Source organism: Triturus cristatus, chromosome 5_2 (assembly GCF_964204655.1).
Source record: "Triturus cristatus chromosome 5_2, aTriCri1.1, whole genome shotgun sequence".
Classification (NCBI taxonomy): Eukaryota; Metazoa; Chordata; class Amphibia; order Caudata; family Salamandridae; genus Triturus; species Triturus cristatus.
The window spans coordinates 512,519,804-512,543,334 of NC_140588.1; the positions used below are offsets into that span (position 1 = coordinate 512,519,804).

The 23,531-nt window shown below is 45.6% G+C and overlaps 1 protein-coding gene across 4 annotated transcripts in view; it reads right to left on the reverse strand.

The window, feature by feature from the left end:
- Window positions 1-7,626: 7,626 nt before the first annotated feature.
- The window catches only part of GOLGA4 (golgin A4), an 840,043-nt gene continuing 824,138 nt past the window's right edge, over window positions 7,627-23,531 (reverse strand). For all 4 annotated transcript variants that reach the window (XM_085607536.1, XM_085607535.1, XM_085607534.1 and 1 more), the window contains one exon: window positions 7,627-8,359. In XM_085607536.1, the coding sequence (XP_085463662.1) occupies window positions 8,336-8,359 (24 nt within the window). In that variant the 3' untranslated portion in view covers window positions 7,627-8,335. The remainder of the gene's footprint in view (window positions 8,360-23,531) is intronic.

Consider the following 23,531-nt stretch of genomic DNA (forward strand, 5'->3'; position numbering starts at 1 on the left):
CTTCTTCAGCACTCTGGGCAGAAGTGGTATAGGCGGAAAGGCGTACAACAGACCGCAACTCCACACGTGACGAAAAGCGTCGCCGAGCGAGTGCCGCCTTGGAAATTTAAACGCGCAGAACTGCTGACATTGCGCGTTCTCTTCGGTGGCGAATAGATCTAACCAAGGCTCTCCCCACTGCTGAAAGAGACCTTGCGCCACTTCGGAGTTCAGACGCCATTCGTGATCCATCATGCACCGGCGGCTGAGTTCGTCTGCTCTGGCGTTCAGAGAGCCCGCCAGATGTTGAACCACCAGGGTGACGCCCTGGTGTTCCAGCCACGTCCAGAGGCGCAGGGCCTCCTGACAAAGGGTCCACGACCCCACCCCGCCCTGTTTGTTGCAATACCACATGGCGGTGGTGTTGTCCGTGAACACCTGCACGACACTTCCCCGGACAGAGGGAAGGAAGGCTTTCAGTGCAAGTCGGATCGCTCTCAACTCCAACAGGTTGATGTGGAGACGAGACTCCGCCGGAGACCAGAGGCCTCTGATCTCCGCCTCTCCCATATGGCCACCCCATCCCAGGAGGGACGCATCCGTCACTACGACATGCTCCGGTTGGGGAAGGGAGAGGCTTCTGCCCATGACCCAATCGCGGTCCGTGAGCCACCACTGCAACTGCTGTGCAGTGCCCTCCGAGATCAAGACATGGTCGGACAGGTTGCCGTGATGCTGGGCCCACTGAAACTTCAGGTCCCACTGCAGAGCCCGCATGCGCCGCCTGGCGTGATGCACTAGTAGGATGCAGGAGGCTATCAGCCCCAGAAGCCGCAACACTAGCCTGACCGAAACCCAGGATAGAGGCCGAAAGATGGGAATCAGGGCCTGTATTTCCCGGACCCGCTGTTCCAGTGGATAGAATCGAGAACCGCTCCGATGAAGAGGAGCTTCTGAGAGGGACTCAGGTGTGACTTCGGCACGTTGAGGGAAAACCCCAGCAAATGCAGGAGATCCGCCGTAGTCTGGAGGTGGGCGACGACTGCCTGGGGCGAGCCCGCCTTCAACAACCAGTCGTCGAGATAGGGGAAGACTGGAACCCCTGATCTGCGCAGATGAGCTGCGACCACCGCCATCACTTTCGTGAACACCCGAGGGGCACTGGTGAGGCCGAAGGGGAGCACGGTAAACTGAAAGTGCTCTTGGCCCACCGTGAACCGCAGGTAACGCCGGTGGGCCGGCAGGACGGGGATGTGGAAATATGCGTCCTGCAAGTCCAACGCTACCATCCAGTCTCCGGGGTCTAGGGCAGCTAGAACCTGAGCCAAAGTCAACATCTTGAACCTTTCCTTCCGGAGGAAGGCATTGACGTTCCGGAGGTCCAAGATAGGGCGTAGGCCCCCTTTGCCCTTCTTGGGAACCAGAAAGTAGTGGGAATAACAACCACGACCTACTTCTGGACTCGGAACGTGCTTGACGGCCCCCTTAGCCAAGAGGGCCGAAACTTCTTCGTGGAGAAGATTCAAATGATCCCCCGAGATACGGTGGTGCTGCGGTGGCATGGCTGGAGGGGTCGTCTCGAAGGGGAGGGAGTAGCCCCTTCGGACGATTTGCAGCACCCACCTGTCCGATGTGATGGACCGCCAGTGGAGCAGGTGATGGCGAACTCTGCCGCCCACTGGCGTGGAATGGGCCTGAAAGCACGGACTAGGAATGTTTTGAGGCGGATGCTGCCGGGGTGGATGTGGACTGACCTCGTCGTCCTCCAGAACCGCCTCGGCGGAAACCACGTCCGCCACCGCGCGCAGGTTGGTTCTGCGGCTGGTGGCTAGGCGTACGTGAGGAGGCACCCCTTCCTTGGCCACGAAAGGGGCGAAAGGCGGAAGATTGCGACCGCGGGGCCGAGAGGCCCAAGGACTTGGCCGTAGCCCGGGAGTCCTTAAAGCGATTCAGCGCACTGTCCGCTTTCTCGCCAAAAAGGCGAGTGCCATCAAAGGGCATGTCCATGAGAGAGCTCTGGACATCACCCGAAAATGACGTGGACCGCAGCCAGGCGTGACGTCGAAGCGCCACTGAGGTAGAAATGGCCCTACCCACCGTGGTGTCAAGCCCACATCTTATAGCATGTCGCGCGGCATCCCTCCGATCGGCCAGAGCCTGGGTAAGTCGTGTCTGGACCTCCTCCGGACACAGGGGCAGCGCGTCCTCCACCGCATCCCACAGAGAGTGGGAATAACGGTCCAAGAGACAAGCGGTGTTCAAAGACCGCAGGCCCAAACTAAGGGAAGAGAACAGCTTCTTGCCAAACTGCTCTAGTCTCTTGGAATCCCAGTCCGGCGGGGCGGTCGGGAAAGCGGATTGGGAGGTGGAGGCCTGGATAACCAGGCTCTCAGGGGTAGGGTGTTGGGACAGAAAACTGGGGTCGCCCGGAGCAGGGCGGTGGCGCCTGGCGACGTTCCTGTCCACAGGAGGAACTGTGGAGGGCTTGGACCAGGTGCCCTGTAGAACGTCAGTGAGGGCCTCATTGAACGGCAGCAGAGGCTCAGTGGAGCTTGCTGCAGTCTGAAGCACCTCAGTGAGGACGTTCGTCCTCACAGCCACGGCAGGTAGCTCGAGCCCAAGGGCTGCGGCCGCCTTGCGCAGCACCACGGAGAAAGCAGCACCCTCCTCCGACGCCACAGTCGGAGGAGAGATGAATCCAGTGTCTGGCGAGGTATCCAGACCACTGGCCTCCCCCAGTTCATCTGCCCAGTCCTGGGACAGTTGGGCCTGAGCGGCCATAGGATCCTCGGATCCCTCCCAGTAGTCCCCATCATCCGACTCCTGGTGTAGAGGAGAAAGTAACGGAGCCGGGCGGTAGACAAAATGTGTCTCTAGCGGCGTCGATCTCGGCGTCCATCGACGCCGGACCGGCGCCGGGCCCGGAGCGGGACTGAACTGGGGCACGACGTCGAGCGGAGTCGACGTCGGCGTCGGGGGTGGTACCGGTGTCGACGCCGGCGGAGGAGGCGTGACTAGGTCGACCGGCGTCGACGGGGACTCGAGAACGGGTCCCTCGGGCGCTTGCGGCGTCGAGGCCGGAGCCGTCAACGGCGCCGGGGCCGGAGCCACCGGCAGGCAAGGCAGCCCAGTCGGGTCCGCGGGGCCCGAAGGCGCACCAGCGGGTGCCGACGGCGGAGCCAGGTTCCTCATGGCCGAGAGGAAGGCACTGACCTCCGCCGGCGTCGCGTCAGTCCCAGGGACCGGAGGGTATGGGGACGTGCGCGGCGCCTGCGGCTCCGCCGGAGCCGCGGGGGTGGAACCACCCTGACCCTCGGCCGAGTCGCGCAACCGGCGAGGGGAGTCCGAAGAGCGATGTCGCCTCTTGGACTTCTTGGAATGCTTCGACTTACCCGAAGACTTGGATCCCGACGACCGATGGTGACGCCGGCTGCGGCTCCGCGACCGATCCTTGGACCTCCTCCTGGACCGGGATCGAGCGACGCACGGAGCCGAGTGGCGGATCTCGAGAAGCTTACGGGACCGCTCCCGTCTAGCCTTCGAGGTCAGGGCCTTGCAGTCGGAACACGACTCCGTGTCGTGGTCGAGGCCCAAGCAGTACAGGCACCGGCGGTGATGGTCCGTAACCGACATCAGGCGGTCACAGTCAGCACAGGCTTTAAAACCAGGCATCCTACCGGCACCGGAGTCGATTGACAGGATCAAAAAGGATCAAAAAACTAGTAAAAAATTGACTAAAGGGGTAGCACTCCCGGATCTGCGCTTACTGGCGCGGAAAAAAGAAGAACTGACGTCAGCGCGCGAGGGCGGCGTCTAAGTACTCCGACGACGTCATTCCGGCGCACGACGCCGACGACGGACGCGGAGCCGCAGACGACGCCTAGCGACGCACAAGGGGTATTGCTGACGAAAAATCTTCCGGATCCAGTCTGACGCCTGGGGATATTCTAAGGTGAGGAATCTAACTAACGTGTTTCTTTCAGATCACAAGAATCTCCAATTCCTCAGGGCCTTTTAAAGTCTTGACTCCTTGACAAGAATGTTGGTTATTATTTTTCAGTGACTTTAACTTCATTATCACCTATTGGCCAGGCAAACAACAGATCAAGGCCGATATACTATCTAGTTGGGTTACCCCAGCCAGGGCTCTCAGGAACAGACACCACACACATTTTTGACTCTCTGCAAACATGAAACTTTCTTGGATAGAGTAAAGCAGAGTATGAGTCAAGACGAAATACACTCTTGGGTGAAAGGAAAGGATAATCATGTACACAATGACCTTCCTTACCCTGGTATCACCTTGTATGTCCCCAGGAAAGAACTAAGGCGCAGAAAGCCTTAACCTGGTGTCAGTGGCACTCCATTAGTAGGTCATCCAGGAATCCAAAAGACTTTACCAAACTGTCAGCGATCGTTTTAGTGCCCACATTGTCCAAGGATGAGCCTGACTATATTGAGACCTGCCCAATATGTTCTAAAAAAAGGCATTGCATTCCGCCCAATCATGCTGTTTATGAAGTTTGTCAGAACCCTCACATCCTTGGCATACCACCAGCATGGACTTTATTATTGACCTTCCTAACTCTAACGGCTATACAACAATTTGGGGAGTATTAGATCTTTTTTCCAAGATGGTGCATTTGTTTGCTCTTAAGGAAATACCTACTGCCAAGACCCTCACCATGCTGTTCATTCAACAAATCCTGCAGTTACACGGCCTCCCTTTGGTCATAATTTCCAATAGGGGCCTGCAATTCATTTCACAATTTTGGTGCAGTCTTTGCACATCAATGGACATTGATGCTCGACTCTCGTCTGCCTATAACCCACAAACTGACTGGCAGACGGAGTGGGTAAGTCAGGTTTTGGAACAAACACTGTAATGTCTTTTGACGTCCACTCCTAAGGGATGGGAATCCTTGTTACCTATCGCTGAATTGGCCTACAATAACACACAGCATTCAGCCACTGTGGTCCCCGCCTTCTATTGTATAACTGGTACACATCCATGTATGTTACCCAAAACGTTTGTAATGCATTCTGAAAATGTACCTGCCATACAAGACTTTGTATGACATCTGGCAGATTCAAAACAACAGGTGTTATCACACTTACATCAGGCTAAGTTGAGTACGGAAAAGTATGCTGACATCGACACCCACAGCCAGGCTACAAGGTTGGAGATAAGGTTTGGCAGTCCACTAAACCGCCCCGATTACAGGGGCCCCGTAAATTACAACCCAGGTATGTAGGTCTCTTCAAATCATTAACCCAGTAGCTGTGAAATTGCTGTTGGCAGAAGATTTAACCATTCATTCAGTGTTTTATGTGTCCCTATTGAAGCCCTATTGTGTCCGGACTCGTCCTGCGTCCCCCCTTCCTCACCTAGAACACTGGCTGGTCATTTGGAATTTGAGGTACAGAGAATTTTTGACCCACAACGTGAGAATGGACACTTGTTTTACTTGATTGATTGGAAGGGATATGGTCCTGAAGAGTAGTCTTGGGAACCAGACAGTAATGTTCAAGCACCTCACCTGGTTTGTTCCTTTCATGCTTGTGACCCACACAAACCATGGCCCGTAGATCATTCCTTGTGGGGGCTGCGGGGAGGGACTGCACCCGAACCACCTCCTCTACCCATGTGTATTGGTCTAGCACGCGGGGTCCATGTTGCATTACCCCTGTGACGTTTAATGGCTAGCAATGATATCATGACTGCTACTTTTCAGAGCCCTAGGTTCCATTGCACTTGAGTCTCTTGCAATCATGTCTCCAGAACACATGAAACAACATAGTACCTCTCACCCACTGGTACTAGGGCCTTGGTGTGGTTTTCCATTGTACACATTTGAGTGAAAGAGATACATTTGTTTCCTGATTAATTGGTTCCCTTTATCAAGTTGCACCTGCCATTCCTTAAAGCTCAAACCATTGGACTAACAAGTGTTTCCTTCAGGGGTCAATGAGAGCCTTCCAGTTTACCACATGCGCTGCGTATCACACATGAGCCAGCTACATTCATTGGTGTTCCGACATGGTATATAGGCCATGCCCAAACATGAATCATGGCTTGGCCACACTCCCTGCTTGAACTAGTTTCACCCGTCCCACTGACCTGCAGAATCAACCGGAATCTAGCAGCGCTCTAGTCTTCTTTATTCTAAGATGGACCAGTGGCTACCGTGGTCCCAGCTCATTCGACGTCTCCGTCATCTCTGCTTCCTGAACCATGAATCCTGTTCCCTTGCGGCTCCCTGTGTCAAGGCCTCAAAATATTCTTCGAACTTCTGACGAACTGGAAGACAAGGCTAAGTACTTGATATCAGGCTAGTGCGCACTAATCCTTTGAATAGTGTTAGGCAAGACTGAGTGTTTCAGCGTCTTCAAGACTTTAAACATTATCTCCAGGCTATCCCCGTGACTTCTTCTAGCTCTTCAGGTGTTTTCACACTCCAAACACTTCTTGCAAACTTGGTGCTTGAACTGTAATAGCGCAAGAACTAGACACTACGGCCATGTTCCTCTGTTGAACAGTTGTGACATGATATAAATCATCATAGAAATGGAGAATGTCCCACTTACGAGAATACACATGGGGTTCTGCTCCTGATGGGCTTCCAGGCTAACAAAGGGACTCACCATTTCCTCATCAGAGTCAATATCTTTAACATCTTCGATGTCTGCAGCAGACAGTGACTTTGTCACTTTGGTACCAAATGGTCTTCTTGGACTGGAAGAAGTTTCATGCTGGACAAGCACAGTATTATTCCTCGGAAGACAGATATTACAGAGCCAATGCTAGGCCACAAGAATTTAGCATTGTACGAGGGGCACATTTTAAAAGGTGTACTCTCCTTATTTTCTCCTCAAATGTTCTATCCTGAAAGCAACCTGGCCCCAAGCTCATCTTAGAGACTGATTTGGAAGTGGTTGATGTAAGTGAAATATATTTGAGGTCTTCAAGTTATCAGTGTGTCAATTGTCTGGCATAAAACCTATACATTTTTTCTCCTGGAACATAGAGGTCACGTAGCAGTTGAAACACATTTAAACCAATGGCGGACGAAAATGTGATGTGGAGCCTGTTTCTGGATGCATTGCGGGTTTCAGTGGAAGTTTCACATGACACCTTTAAACCAAAAACAACTCATAATGTTCTGAGCCCAATACTAGATGGCAGAAGTGTGTACAGCATGTGATCTATAGCGGTATATGATGCAAACCTTCAGCTTGTTGTCTGTGAGATCCTGAATATCTGTTCTTGGAGATTGTAGTTGATGTGTGTAAGTTAGCAGAAACAAAGCATCTTTATAGAACTTCCCTCCTGTTTTACAGGGTGTTCTGCTTGAACTTCTATCACACCTCTATGTTCAATAGCCCCCTTTTCATTGGGTTCTCATGGATGGGAACCTCAGGATGGCAAGACATTCTTGGCTTTGGCAACTGTTTTATGATTATGGAACTTTGTTGAGAGTTGAGTAGCTAAGAGAGTAATTTAAACCATCTGACATTCTATGTTGTTGTTTCTGAAAAGTAATAAAGATGTAAACCATAAAAATATTTGGAAGGATTAACTGAGATAAGAGAATGAGGAGCTGAGTCAAAGGGCCCGTCATGTAGCAAATCAATCTGACCCAGGGCTTGTATAGTAAATAAAATTTTATTTATCTCTTTGTATCCCAGATTAACATTGAAACAGGTATAGGGCAGTATATGATACAATTATTTATTAACTATTTACAATTTACAATAGTGTAACCAATTTCTGGAAAATATAAGTACAAAAGTGTAGAGTAAACAATTGAGGTACTGCAATTTGGTTTGTCATTGTTGCTGAAAGGTTAAAGAATCAGTCTTTGAGAAACTATCAAAATTGGAAAGATAAAGCCCAGGGTCAATTAGAGGGTCTAATCGATAAGAAAATCAATGAAACCACCACCCCACGCAATTATTGCACGTTATTTAATCTTACAAATAAGGTTAAAAAGCAGAGATAAATTATTAAGTTTATCTTTTAAGAGCTACTGTCAGTCTGGCCACAAAGTAAATTCATAAGACATTTAAATTATTTAATACCCAATTCCTTCGAATAAAATACATGGTGAGGTTTAACAACATAAAAAACATCAAACGTGTATCTATGAAGGCAAACAGCATTTGTGTCACTCAAGGCAGCCTCGTCTGTGCCCACAGTCTTTGTTTCTCTGATACCTCATCTTAGGAAGACCGTGGAGTGCAGTAGATATTTTTACCCACAGCATAGTCAGTTCTTAAAAAAAAAAAAATAAGAAGAAACCCAATGGCTTCTAAGCAGCATTGATGGATGACACTATCAGTGTTAAAAATATCTTCAGGTTGAAGTCCGAAGCCAAGACTAGAAAGAAAAATTTGAGAAAACATTGTTAGTATTGAGAAACAAGACACCGATATTAATAAATCATTTAAAGGAGAGAAACTGTCTTCTGTTCCCCCAGTACTATCCATGTAACATAAAAGAAACTGCACCTGTCTAGACAAATCTAATATAACATTACTTGGATGACCGTGGAATCCCTATTCCTCATAAAGCTACAGTGATACTCTGGCACTTCATAAATCATAAGTATAATTCTTTGAAAAAGGGCTGTACATTTAGCTACTATAAGTTTCACAATTGATATCAATGAAAGTCTTTTAAACCTTTAACTGTAAAAATTATCAAAGAATATTAAAACTGAGTAAATTCAACAAAGGCTTAAGCAATCCTAACTTATTACTTCCTTTCTTGGAGGCATAAAGGCATTTTGAAAAATTAATACAATACTTGTTAAGAAGAATATAAAGCTACCTTAATTCCTCCTCGCAATAGCTTTATAAAATCGAGCAGACAACAGTGAGCTGAAACATGGGTTTCATATGTAACAAATACAGTAATGATGGCACTCTTGATAAAAGCAATCATCAGTGTATGCAAAATACATTCGTACCTTTTTACTTATGTTTCCGTCGTGTTAACGAGCATTGTGGGCACCAAATGCCCCATCTCTAGCTTTTAAGAGGCTTTAGGGCCAGAAGTACTACTGGGTTGCAATAAACTGGTCACAATTTACAACCATTTTTATGATCGGTAAAGAATTTTACAAAGGAACTTATGTACCTATGGCAGTTTGTAATATTTCGATTCAGAGTAGGTCATTATCCGCTAATCTACTTCATGAATATTAATATAGTAGGTTGCAATTGTGACTTACTCCGATTGGAGGCCACCACAGGTATGGTGACCTCCTGGAGTCACCAGACCATCATGTCTGTGATCAATTTTCAAGCAACTTTTTAATAAATGTTTTTGAATAAAAGTACGTTTAACTTAAAGGTGCTGGGTAAAAAAAAGAAAAAAATGTTCACTCTTTTTTAAGTTTTAGACATTTGGCAGTGGTCCCCTGGGCAACTGTCTATTCCCCATTTTAAAAAAAAATATTTACAAAGATCTAGGAACCCTTGGGTGACACCTTCCTTTTTGCAAAAGGGTTACAACCCCAACTTGGGAGTCTGTAACTTTTCAATATTTTGGAACCAGATTTCTGTCGCAGAACATTGATACATCACTTACTTAATCGGTGTATTAAAAGGGTGCCTAAAACGCGCCACTTCCAAATATCAAATTGGTAAGAGATCACAGCCGTTGCCCTTGCAAACACCCAGAGAAGGTGTTTGCAACCGTAAAATGCTTTGTACATCTGGCTCTATGTTCACTATCATGAATACAATGATAGGAAGCAGAAATAATTTTGTATTTACAACAAAAACAGATGATGATGGTCCATTCACAAATAATCTGCAGAAGAAGTCACAAAGGGGGAATGAGGCTTGATCGTTTGCAAAAGGAAAGTTCAACCTCCACTTGGCAACTTTAAGGTAGAATAAGACAGCTGCGTCCATGCATCTGTCTCTGGATACAAGTGGCACAGCCGGTTTCCTATGACGCCCAGACCATGGTGTGCAGCAAGCAACATAGGAAGAGTTACCACCACAACATGCATGTGCTGGTTTTCAGACTGCCCCCTCGATTCCTGATCAGTGTTTAAGTGGCAGAAAAAATTGCAGTATCCAGGTCATTTTTACAAAAGTGTCAATGTGTTCTTTAACCAAGAGAAGAAAGAGGAAGAAGTGGGACAGAGCTGGGCAGGAAATGTTTGAGCAGTAAGGCACTAATCTGTCCCCTTGCCCTGCAGTTACAATATAGAAAATATTGAGTCTTCCACTATCAAGCAGCAGAAGCCTCACTTAATACAGACATCAAGCAGCAAGAAGCCTCATTTGTTAGGGATTTGGAAATACAGGGGTGGGATTTGTGGACGGGTCCATGATCTTCTACCTGCATAGTGCCTCACAAAACCAGGACCCTCAGAGCAAAGGTGTAGGTGCAGGTCACTTATTTCCGACTCAGCCAGGTGCAATATTAGTGAATTAAGTGGTGTATAGTGGCCACCCCTGTAGCCTAGGGAGAATGGTCCAAGTCAAAAGGAGCATGGTATGGAAGTGGATTAGTGCAATTTAGAAAAACAAGTTCTTGCAACTTGGAAGTTTCTTGCACCATAGTCATTCAATGTATGTTCCGCTCCTAAGGTGCCAGGGAAATAGAGGCACCATCAGATCTGTATTCCAAAACAGACGGAGGGCCTTGTGGAATGAGACGATGGTCACTTAATGTGACATTCTCCTAACATGTGTTCTCACAAAAGACCACACAGGCCTGCAATAGGGAGGTGTGTGCCAGCCAGGCAGTGCTACAGATGAGAGCCCAACTGTTCAGTGAAGTACACAAATATCAATCCTGCTCTGTACAGTGACTAATGCAGTTAGTTTCTGAAGGAATGGTAGGGAACTTCCTGCAGTGGTATTTGATTATGTGATGAGGTTACCACTGTTCTGCTGACAGTTCATGGGTTGCTCTCCTACAATTGCCTTAGCTGGTATTTTATCAGCAACACTAAGGCCCCATTTGAGAATTATTGGAGCCCAATGTTTTTCTTTTCTTGTGGACTGTGTTGGACTGAGTTACCTAAAATGGCCGTGTGTGAAGCACCAGAAATGGAAAATCAGTTTGAGCTCTCTGTGGTACCTTCGGAAGGGTACAAGATTACAATCCCTTGAGATATTACTGACTGCAAAATTACGCTCTGTGAGCACATTCAAGACAACATTAGTGACACTGAGAAGATGCCATGTTTAACATGGCTGGTCAGTGAGGCTTTTTGTTTTTCCCCAAAAACATTTGGGAGTTTATAAATGAAAACCAGAAAAAGGAAATGTCCCTGAAACGCTGGCAGTTTTCTACCAGCACTGGGGGTAATTTCTTCAGTTTCCTGTCTCTCTGAGAAGGAAACAAGTACATCTGAAATTCCACCCTTAAAGAAGGCAAATGATGGCCTGTTGTACTCTGACAGACAGTCCAATGTCCGCCAAGCTTTTGGTCAAAGGTTTTGCCATCAGAAACATGGCACTTTCTAAGACGCTAAATATAACGGGGGAACCACATGTTTTGTGAATGAGACGTGTGCCACATTTTGAAGGGGTACCACATCCATCAAACTTTAAGGAAGAACCTACGTTCCTAGGAATGACTAGAAGTTCTACATTACTGAGCCCTGCTGAGAAAGCAGAAGTCCCTGCATGCTTAGAACCAGCCAGAGATCTTGTATGCCAACACTGCTGAGAGGTACTTAGAATTGGTAAGTCAGACCGGACTGGGAGAAAAAGCTCCACTGGACGGCCTGATCCAAAGAAACTCACTTCAGCAACAGATATACCAGTGTGTGACCAACATCTAACTGCGAATGAAACCTTGAGTTGGTAGCTCTCACCACTTTGAACCCATGAACCAAAAGCCTGAAGACTCCCAACCACATATCTCCCACAGCTATGAGGCTGGTGTGTGCGCCCCGCGAGTTATCGCATATCAACACTAGTCCTGTGTTTCCAAGAACAGCAACACTTGTTACAAGGATACTCTAACTGATTTTGAATATCACAGGCCCAGGACACTTGACCAGTTGCCCTACATTTTATATATAAAGGTAGTGCTATTGATATATCTATGGCTGTGACAACCACTATATAGGGCCACAGTGGGGATACTAGGGAACGTGGGTGTAACTCAGCTGGAGAAGGGAGGTCTTGTGGCCTATTGCAAAGGTGACTCAAAAAAGTGCACAACTTTAAGATGTAGACAGGGCACTGCAGGGAAGGAATAAAGGCAGGAATTCTAGAATTTCTAAGCAGAAGCAGGGGGCTGTGTGCGCTGAAGTCGATTTGAATTTCTGAAAATAGTCAGTGCTAGGCATGTAGATGAATGGAGAGAATGAATGGGAGGAGGTGAGGGAAACCATGGACGGATTTAAACAGATCATCATGAGGAGCATATCCTCAACAATAGTAGCTACTTACAATACAATACTTTCAGTGGAAATACTGTCACTTCCAGACTTCATTGTGGGTATTAGCACTTCAAGCAGGACCACTCCAGGAAAGCAAATCAAATCTCATTTGCACCTGTGACCAGAGACTGTGATGGAAGTGCTGCTCAGAAGTCAGAATTATCACACGGTTTTATTACCGAAGCCAAGGTTCTCAGACACGAAGATGGAGATTATGCATGAAATTATGAAGGGAAGACATTAACATGCTGAGTAGAGTATGCTGGTGAGCAAAACTTGGCAGTCACACTGAACAGATTACATTTGGGGGCTGCCTCCCATCATGCATTCATCACCTGTAAAAATGGAGGTGAGGAGCATGAGCACAAACATGCTGGCCCATGCTATTCGTGGCAACAGTCACAAGTGCTAAGACACCTGGTTTACACGGACAGCCACCCTCTGTGCAGAAGATGGAGACTGGTGTGGCTATTATAGCAGATGTCCATCACTATATTTAAATAGCCTATCTGCTGAGCCATCCCTGCAATGTCATATGCCTCTAAATGTGGGGCATGAGGAATGCACTTGGTATGACTGGAATGGCACGTAAAAGGATGAGACAGTCATCTAAAACTCCCAACAGCTAAGCAGAAGAAACCACAGCCAGGAAAATCTGCACTGCACGGAGGTGCAACATTTTACAAGTGATTTCCACACAAATTCAATTGATAAAGTTCCAACATCAGTGGTGTGCCAAAAGAACAGACCATCAGCAGCCACAGTAACAAGTTGCAAAGAACATCTTCTTTTAATGGTAACCAGAGAGGTCTCTGCCCTTACGGGAACCGGAGTGCTTAATTGTTCTACTGTTGCCTGAAATAATTTAATAAAAACCACTGCTGCTATTTTTAACAATTTATTGTGATTTTAAATTGACTATCTGTTCTCGGGGGAGCTGTGTTAAAGCTCGGGTGGAGGGTAGACGGGGGAGCTGGTGAAGACCAGGAAGAGGCTCATGCATTAACGGGCGCTGGGTCAGCGGTCTAGCGGCTGGGCCAAACGCACTGCTGACGCCCTCAAAAGCGCCACATGACGCGACCAGTAACCAGAGAGGTATTTGTCCTTACGGGAACCGGAGTGCTTCATTGTTCTACTGTTGCCTGAAATAATTTTAAAATAACCATTGCTGCTATTTTTAACAATTTATTGTGATTTATTGTGAATTTAAATTGACTACCTGTTCTCGGGGGAGCCGTGTTAAAGGTCGGGTGGAGGGTAGACGGGGGAGCTGGTGAAGACCAGGAAGAGGCTCACGCTTTAAAGGGCGACGGGTCAGCGGTCTAGCGGCTGAACCCAACGCACTGCTGATGCCCTCAAAAGCGCCACATGACACGACTGCGCAGCGGACGCGCGCAGCGCGTGCACCAAAGGCAAGCCCGTCTGCGCCCGTCCGGGCCCAAGGGCCAGAAACCCTGCCCCTTTACCCCCTTATGGCCTAACTACTCTAGCATGCAGCTCAAACAGCTAAACAGATTTTTAGGGCCTAAATGCGCTCACTCCATTCTTCTTGAGGAGAACCAGGACAGTTGTTTACACTGTCATTTTAATCTCCGCCCACAACTCGCCCCCCCCGCCCCCATATTTACTGAGGGGAACCTTTATACATTTCTATTACTAAACTGCAGATCGCTGCCCAAACATAAGACTGAGATCTTAACATTATTAGAAGACTCAGACCCTGAAGCTCTGTTTCACACAGAAACCTGGCTCACCATAAACTCCGAGCCAGATATTGTACAATCACTTCCCCCGGGATATTTAATCCAGAGGTCCTGGGGGTGGTATCGCCAATATTTATAAAGACTACATGACCTGCCATTTACTAGGCAGCCCTATATTAGACTGTGAGAATATCCATTTCTCAATAGAACTGACCCCTCATTGTCACTCTCTGGCATTCTGATCTATCGTCCGTCAGGGACTACGGGACAATTTTGCAATTCTCTGTTGGAAACAGCTATCAATCTTGCTAGCACTTCTGCTAATTTTAAATTACTCGGAGGTTTTAATTTGCACTTTGATGACCCCACAACATCAATGGCGAACGAGCTAGCTCATGACCTTAGGGTCTGCCAATTGTTTCAGAAAGTCCCCGAACCCACACATATCAAAGGTCACCTCCTTGACCCTATTTTTCCGAACTTGGAGGAGCTCAAAGGGAAAGCCCCCCTCCCCATTCCTTGGTCAGACCACTTTCTTATTCCTTTTTTCTGGCATTCTCTCTCTACTATATCACATACCCAATCGACACACATGCATATTCGCCCCTGGCCCCAACTCCCCCGGGAGCGCTGGGCACAGGAACTTGAAAACACAAAACCAAACCTGGACCCCAATCCTGTGGCAGCTAATAAAAGCGTCATGAGCTGGATTGAGGGATCTCTTAACACAGTGCTCCCTAAGAAAGCTATCTACAAGAAAGTGGGACCTAACTAGGCTGCATGGTTCTCCCCCCACACTACGCAGCCTAAAACAACAATGCAAAAAATGTGAAAGGATATTGAGGAAAGATTTTTCACCTAGTAAAAAACAAGAATATAGGACAGCCATCGGAATATATAAGGCAGCAATAAAGAGAGCCCAGGCTGCCTACTTTGAGGAAAAGATCACATCCGCGGCGAACTCCTCGAGAGAAACCTTCCTCATAGCTAAAAAGTTACTTAAGGTTCCCAATCCTCAGACAGCACCTGACCCTTCGGGAAACCGCTGCAATGAACTTGTGGAATACTGCTCCACTAAAGTACAGAACATTCTCAAGCGACTCCCCCAAAGAAATAGGGTTACAATAACTAATCCCATGGACCTGGGTCAGTGCCAAAAAGAACATCATTTGGAGACCTACACCCTGCTGACCCATGCGTCTTTTCTAGCCATTCTCTCCTCAGTTAAATCAGGGTCACCACTAGACCCTGTGCCACCTAATATTTTTTAATTGGTGGTACCCAAAATTGCCCCACTATCATTGGCCTGATTAACACCTCCCTCGCATCATGTATACTCCCCTCCCAGTGGAAAAAGGCAATGATAAAAGCATTGCTAAAAAAAAACACACTTGGATCCTGCGGACCTGGGCAACTACCGTCCCATCTCGCTGCCTCCAGGAATCAGCAAAATTGCGGAGAAACACGTCACACACACACTCGCTGCATTCCTCGAGTCCCATAACCTGCTCCACCCCTCACAAACGGGCTTTCGCCCCCGTCAGGGTACAGAGACTGCCTTATTAGCAGTTGTGGAAGAATCGAAAAAGATCCTGGACGCAGGAGGTTATGCGGCCATAATTCTCCTCGACCTGAGCGCAGCCTTTGACACGATGAACCATCAAACTCTGATTCACCGTCTCAGGAGCTTTGGTGTGACCGGCACCGCCTTACTATGGCTTCAATCTTTTTTGGAAGATAGACTTGTCCAGGTTTTTGAAGGCGACACCTGCTCAAAACCCATGCCCCTGCAGTGTGGAGTCCCCCAGGGCTCCTCTTTGAGCCCTATGCTTTTTAATGTTTATATGTCTCCATTGGCGGATATTACCTCCCCCTTTGGGATTCATATAGTAACGTATGCCGACGACACACAGCTCGTTGTCGCACTGAATCAGATCGACCAGACGCCTACTGATCTCCATTCCTGCCTTGAAGAAGTGGCCAAATGGATGTTTATCCCATTTAAAACTCAATGGTGACAAAACCGAATTGCTGCTGCTGGGCAACCACCAAAGCTTCAAATCAAACACCATATGACCAACCTGTATGGGGCCTGTACCGTCCCCAAAATCAGAGATCAAAAGTCTAGGCATCAGGTTAGACCAAGACCCTTCATTTAAAACACAAGCTAGGAAGACAGCAGCATCTTGCTATGGGCTGCTAAGAATGAAACGCAAAGTGCTTCCCCTCCTACCCAGTCAAACCAAAAAACTGCTGGTCCAAGCTCTAATTCTGTCTCGGATAGATTATAGCAATGTCCTCTACTTAGGCGCACCAAGCTCAGCTGTCACGAAACTACAGATCGTGCAGAACTCTGCTGCAAGGCTGCTTACTGGGACCCCCATCCGGTGCTCAGCAGAACTGCTCTGCGCTCTCTCCATTGGCTCCCGGTGCAAGAAAGAATCCACTGTAAAGCCCTGTGCGTGGCCCACAAGTCCCTGGGAGGAAGTGGACCACCTATTATCAAAAATCGGATCCGCCCTTACAAGGCCAACAGAAGACTACGCTCAGATGAGCTCCACCTAGCAGTAATATCAAGAAGGCCAGAAGCGGGGGACGGCTCTTCTCTTACAACGCCATTAAACTCTGGAACGCCCGCCCGCTGGACCTCCATAAAGAATCTAACCACCTCACATTCCGAAAACATTTGAAGACCTGGCTCTTCCTGTAGAGGCTCACTCCTTCTCTGGCTACTGTTCTCAGCGCTGGGATGCCTCCGGGTAGCCATGCGCTTTATAAAAACCCTTTTCATTTAATTTCATTCATTGGAACCCTACATGGTGCCAACAATGACGTAACGGTAACCATGACCTACTATGGAACATGTTTGAGAATTAACTCACCATCAGCAGCTACATATGCATGGTCTGCACAGTGCCCCCATAGGTTGCCCTTTCTCCCCTACATCCTTCTTTTGTGAAAGAAATCTATTTTTTACCCTTTACGGACCCTCCTGAAGTGCACATCTAAGGAGTAGCCACATCCACGCTAGTGCCAGGATGTAGCTTGCCATTGCTTCCACTGTATTAAGTAATTAGTATTTGCCTTCTTATACTGCTGAAGTGGTAGCATCAGTTTATGTATGATCGACAGTTTTTACCTGCAGTAAATCTACCAGTTGCCTGTCTTTATTGTAAAAGTTACATTGATCCCAACTACCATGTAAAATCTGATGGCCCTAAACAAATTCACTTTGGCTATCAATATACTTTATGGTATTTTAATTTTAACAATCTGGTGGCTTTGACACCACCTTTCTCTTCACCTTAAAGTAGATTTGTCTGTTATAATTACCACTGTATTTTAAATGAGACTGTAAAATGGGGAACCTTTATAGCTGTGTCAGGTATACAATGCACCGGTTTATTTTATATCTGTACAGGGAAGTGTAACATTATGTCGACAGATTTAATGTTGTATTGGTTATTAAAACCAACACTTTTTCATGGGTTGAGAGCAAGTAGTGTTTATAGTTTACAGTAGTGATTGAGAGCAGATAATTACTGTGAATCTCTATATATACAAAATCTCTTTCAATGTGGGGTGATATTGCTCTTATTGTATTGGCTAATGCCGTATAAGATATCCAATGTTTATGTTGTTACCACAACTCTTTATTGGACACCCTGTCATCATTACAAATTTTTAGCCACCTACTATCTGCAATCTCAATCTTATTTTTGTCCTGGCTCAAATTTGGTGTCTCTCTTTTAGATTTGTCAAAACAAATTCAAATATTTCTTTACTGTTCTATTTCTCTGGACTATAACGTGTACTTCACGTCTGCACTTGAATCCACTTGCTCTGGGATTCTTGGTCATTTCCCTTCTAAGAACCACTTGCTATTGGTATCATTTCCCGGGGTACATACACATAAAACCTAGCCTAATTAAATATGGCCGCAGCCTATTTGCAAACTTTGGAACATGTAGTTGATTCGGACTGTCATGAGATTTAATGACTTTTAAAAGAACCACTTGCAATTAATATCATTTTCCGGGTAGATACAAATAGAGCTTAGTCACCTCAATATGGCTGCCACTTTCTCTGCATACCTCGGAACATGTTGGTCCGTTATTTATGTTCTCGACTCGCGTCCATGATCATGACGCTGCTGTGTGTGGCTGCGGGCCAATAGGTAATGATTTGTAAATAGTTGGTCTGCTACTCTGTAATATATTTCTTATATATGCTGCTTTTGTGATGTGTACTATCGAGGGAACTTACTCGTGTTTTTGTATATGGCTGCCACCTTAGGGTGGGCGCTTGAGTGTGGTGGCCTATCGTTTATATATTCGATTACACGTATGAGCGGATATATGATATATATATATATATTTGATAAAACTCACCCCTATCATTACTTTATATAAGGCTGCCACCATAAGTTAACACCCTTTAACGTGGTAGTCCATCGTTTATGTTGTCCATTACACTTTGGACCCGATACGTCATGACGCTGACGTACGGGTCTATTTAGTGTTGGAGCAACCATGGCCACAACGTTACCCCGATGCCGTCGCAAGTTATCACGCTGCTCGGCTGTTGCACGTTTCCACTGAGGTAAGTGCCTGCTTTTCCCTGGGACGGACTATATTACGGGTGAACTAATGAGAGGTTGGGTCGAGCAGGATTAGGCTGCACTAGGTGTATTTGAAGACGGGTGGTGTCAGACAGAACTTTACACGAGAGACGGGGGCTACATTAAGATGGATCCACTTATAACAGTGGGGCAATTGGGGGACAGCGCGCTGACATAGGATGGGCTAGGCAGTTTTCATACAATTTCTTATACGCTTTTCTTATAATACACAGACAATTGGTCCTCGGCTCTGTTGCTAATACAATAGCCTGTGTGCTCACCTCCATTCAACTGCTTAGACATTGGGCACTTATATACTTTGTTTGGTTACAGGTGGGACTTTGTATTGGGGTTTAAACTTTTATACAATTAATTTTGGTATGAAAAATGGTTGCTCCTCTATTTGTTTTTGTTTCCAGATACTTATATGTGTTGACAGTGGGACCTATTTAAATCCGTGGGTCAAACTACTTTGGGAGTTTCTGTTTTATTTGTGTGACCTCCTTTGGAGACCAGTCGCATCTTACCTCGAGGAAAGACCATGAGTGTCTTGAGTTTCTTATATAATCAGACCAAGACTTGGATGTAACTTCTATGAAGATCTAAATTAGTTTAAGTATAATTCATTTTTCAGATATTAACAGGAGCATTTTTGCTATCTCCATCTGTGCTCCAGCATTGGATATTCATTGTAATCCATCAAGGTGAGAATTGAGCTGAGGGTATTTTCTCAATTTGGTATTGATCACGTTGTGGAAAAAAAAACTTTTTGAGACACGCGTAATCCACCTTTAATTTTCACATTTTGGGCCTAGATACTTAAGACAGGCCCCTTATACCCGGCCGTCTCTGAATAAATCTTTCATCCATATTTCCATTCAGTAATCAGTATTGGACTTTACCTCCGACCTTGCTAAGGTGAGATGTTACGTGGCGAATTGTGCCTACACGTTTACGAATCTAAGAGCTCTCTCCAGCATTATAGATGTTGATTTCTGGCAGAGTATTAATCTTGCTAAATAGTTTTTATGCCTTTAAAAGCAATTTTGCTGAACATGTTACATACTTTTAGGATCACCTTGCTAGTACTTTTTTCTCCTATTTATTGCCTCTTTGTACCCAACAGAATTGTTTTAAGAAATACTTGAAGTACTGTTTAAGCTGTTTGTGATCCTTCCTGAAATTTACTATCTGACCCAGGTGCGATACTGGTGTCAGACTAGCTACACTACATTAACTTTTAGTGCCGTTTTGTGGATCAGTTTCACTGTTCACAATCTGGAATTGGTTCACAGTTTACGGTGAAGTATAAACTACCCTATTATGGTATATGATATTTTCCCTACTTACTGCCGTCCATTTTCTTTCTGCTCAGGGTTTCGTGAATCGGACATGTGTTCACAATTACCCATGCGTGACTGACCGCAAAATTTCTCCGCTTTCCAGCTAATTGATATATTCAAGAAGGTGAGATGCCCTCTAATGCTTATACTTTATGATCATATTCAAATTTGAGGACTTTTAATATATATATCCCACGGAATATCGGGAGGAAATTGATTTTATTATATGACTTCGTGTTATTTGAGCGTCGTAAAATGGTTATTATCATGGGGTCCTTTTGGATTGAGAATCTGCAGTTATTGATCTGCAGCTTCTCTTAGCACTGTGTCGCTGTTACAGAATGAACTTTTCTTTTCTGATTTTTTTACAATTTTTAGGTGAAGTGCCTGCTCTGGTCTCATTGGGTTACTATGTGCTGCTATCACTATTTCCTTTTATTGACATCATCCTCCTTGTCTTTTGTATTCTTACTTTCGAGCTTCTGAACATGATCTTAAGAATTCTTTACTGCTGTCCTTTTTCTTTCCCACCTCTATATAAAATAGATTGTATCTACTCACAACTCTTCTTTAAATGTATTGATTGAGTAATGACAGGCATGATGATGCCTTCAAAGTTATTATATAAATGTTTATGTACGTCTTTGTTGGTTTTTGTAATTGTTGATATATGTGTTTCAAATACATTTCTACTGTTTTTTGCATTGGGTTTTGGGTCATTTGTTTTACCATTATTTTGTATGTGTCTATATAAGTTTGTAAATGTATTATATTATATGTATATTTATGTTGGTCTTTATAACTATTACAGCCCTGACAAAGTTCCTGTGGCACTAAGGAACGAAACGCGTTGGCTGTGTGCCGGTTTGTTAACAAGATCAAAATAAAAAGAAGAACTTCTGGATCATAAAGTTGTCGCCTGTTTGACTTCTATCAAGTGCACCTTCCTTTTGTGTGAACTTTTGGCTTAAATTGGCATCTTTCAGCAGCAGATGCTCGAAGTTGTTTCACTTATTCTTTGATTAATGAAACTGTAGAATTGAAGTGCTTGACCCTGGTCAGCTGTTGTGTTGGTTCTTAGTGTTTATAGTTTGCAACATTAGTCCAACCTGGTGCTGATTAAAGTATTGATCAGGTAACGTCCTGACAGGTAGGTAATGCTGAGACACATTTTATGAATGGGGGCACGAAGTAGCCTGAAGAGGTCGCAGCTAAAGTGGTAAAAGTGAACCCTGAAGATTTAGGGGTGTATGGAACTTGAAGTTAAGGGGAAAAAGATGAGAGAAGACATGTTTTGTTTTCTGCGGAAGGGACTAAGTATATTATTTTGGCCCAGATAGCATTGAGTAGAAGTACTGGAGGACCATCCTGTATGAGGTTTCAGACACACTATTGCAAATGGGCAGTTGGGCTAATACAGGACACAGAGCAGACCTCATACAAAAATGTAATTTACACACCTAGTAGAAAGAAGACAAAGGAGGAGACTGAAGGTGGTTGATGGTTGAAATTTCTTTTGAAGTACGCAGTGATATGGAGTGAGAGACAAAAGGTGACAAATGTCCTAAGTGACTTCATTTCAGAAAGAACAGCAAGGATCCTAACATAGTTCCACGAAATGGGAATCAAAGCAACCAGATAGATACATGAGATGCAACAGGAGGCATGGGGCAGTAAAATACGGGACACTATAATGATGCTGATGATTTCCTTACCTGAAGCAAAGAGACTTTTAAGAGGAATGGTAAGAAATGGTCATCAGTAATCAAAACCCTTCTGTAATTCTGGGTGGTCGTACAGAATTGAAAAACATGGACATATACTAAATAAAAAGCTGACTGAAGGGGTTTGGCATTAAGACCAAATAAGATTCTCACAACTGTGATTAGCTTTCCTCCAAACAGGTGAGTGTTTGGGGATGTTTTCAGTGAGAACCAGAGGCTGGACAGTGGATCACAGAAGAAGAGTCACTGGCCTCCTAGCCACCGATTCCTGATGTTTTTTTAGGATGCCCTCTAATTTATGCGACACAAAGATGCCCAGCATCACTCCTTTGGTGTTTTTGGCCCCTATCACGATGTGCATTCTCTGGGCTTGAGGTGTCATCCGACAATCACGTGTCTTTGTGAAGGGGGGCTGTTGAGGAGTTTGAAAGTTGTGCTCAAGGTTGCATGCTTCAATAAGTCGATACAATCAAAGTGCCTTTACTGTTTAGGCATATATATTTATTTGAAAAGTTTTATAAAGCGCGAACATGACCCTTGCGGGTATCAGAGCGCTGTACACAGAGACAGAAGCATGATTAAACTCAGTACATTATAGGTCAACACTGTGAAACGACAAGGAGTACACAATCAAGATCAGGGACCGGGTAGTGGGCCACACTAGTTCAATTTCTCCTAGAGAGCAAAAGATTTCCTGTAACATTCAGCAAAACAATCAATAGTGACTCGACACAACATAATACAATAAATGACAAAACTGTAGTCGGCCCAGCTAGTATAGTTCCGTAAGGGTCCTGGGGTAAAATAACAATTTACCAACCAATCATAAAATAAATAGCGAATGATATGTTAGGATAAATGTCAAATCTGTCAACAAGGGGACTTGAAAAAGAGGATGCAATTAATGGTCACTCAGGAAAAGCCATTTGGCCTGTTTCTTGAAAGAGGCAGTGGAAGGATTGGCTCTTATCTCAGTAGGAAGAGCGTTCCAAATTCTAGGAGCAAGGCCGGAGAAAGCACGTTTGTACATACTTTTCTTTTTGAATTTGGGAGGTTTCAAGAGTAGTGGGGATGTACTTCTTAAGTTACGACCCGGGCCAGAAAGAACAAGCTTGTTCGCCAGATAGGCCGGAGTGTTGTAATGAAAGGCTTTATGCGTGAGGCAGGCTATTTTTAGCCAGTTAAGCTGCAAAAGGTCAGGTGTAATGTGATTGTGTTTTTTGGAGCCTGTGATGAGCCTGGCCGATGCGTTGAGAGTGGCACTGAGAGGGGCCAAGCTCGCTTTAGGAAGCCCTGCAAGGGTCACCAGACCATATTCAAATAGTGAGATCACCGGGGAATGTACTGCAAGCTGTATGTCTTCGGGCGGAAGGGAAGACTTGATTTTCTTAAGGGTGTTAAGATGAGAGTTAGCACCCCTAATAGTGGCACTGATGTGAGCTTGCATATTAAGGTATTTGTCAGAGGTAATGCCTAACGATTTAGCGGAATCAACCACGTGAGGGGTGCAGTTAAGGTCTGTGAGTTGATTTAGCCAGTCCAGAGTAGGTGCAGAGTGGTTGTGGGGGGCGTATTCAACAAAAGATGCTTCTGGGCTAACCATTGTTGAGTTTGCGAAAGAGCCTCATTTAAAGTTTTAATGTCATCCAGAGAGGAGATCTTCCAGTAAAGTTCAATGTCATCAGCGTACATGTGGTAATGAATGTTAGAGTGGTTCAGAATGACAGTGAGAAGTTCCA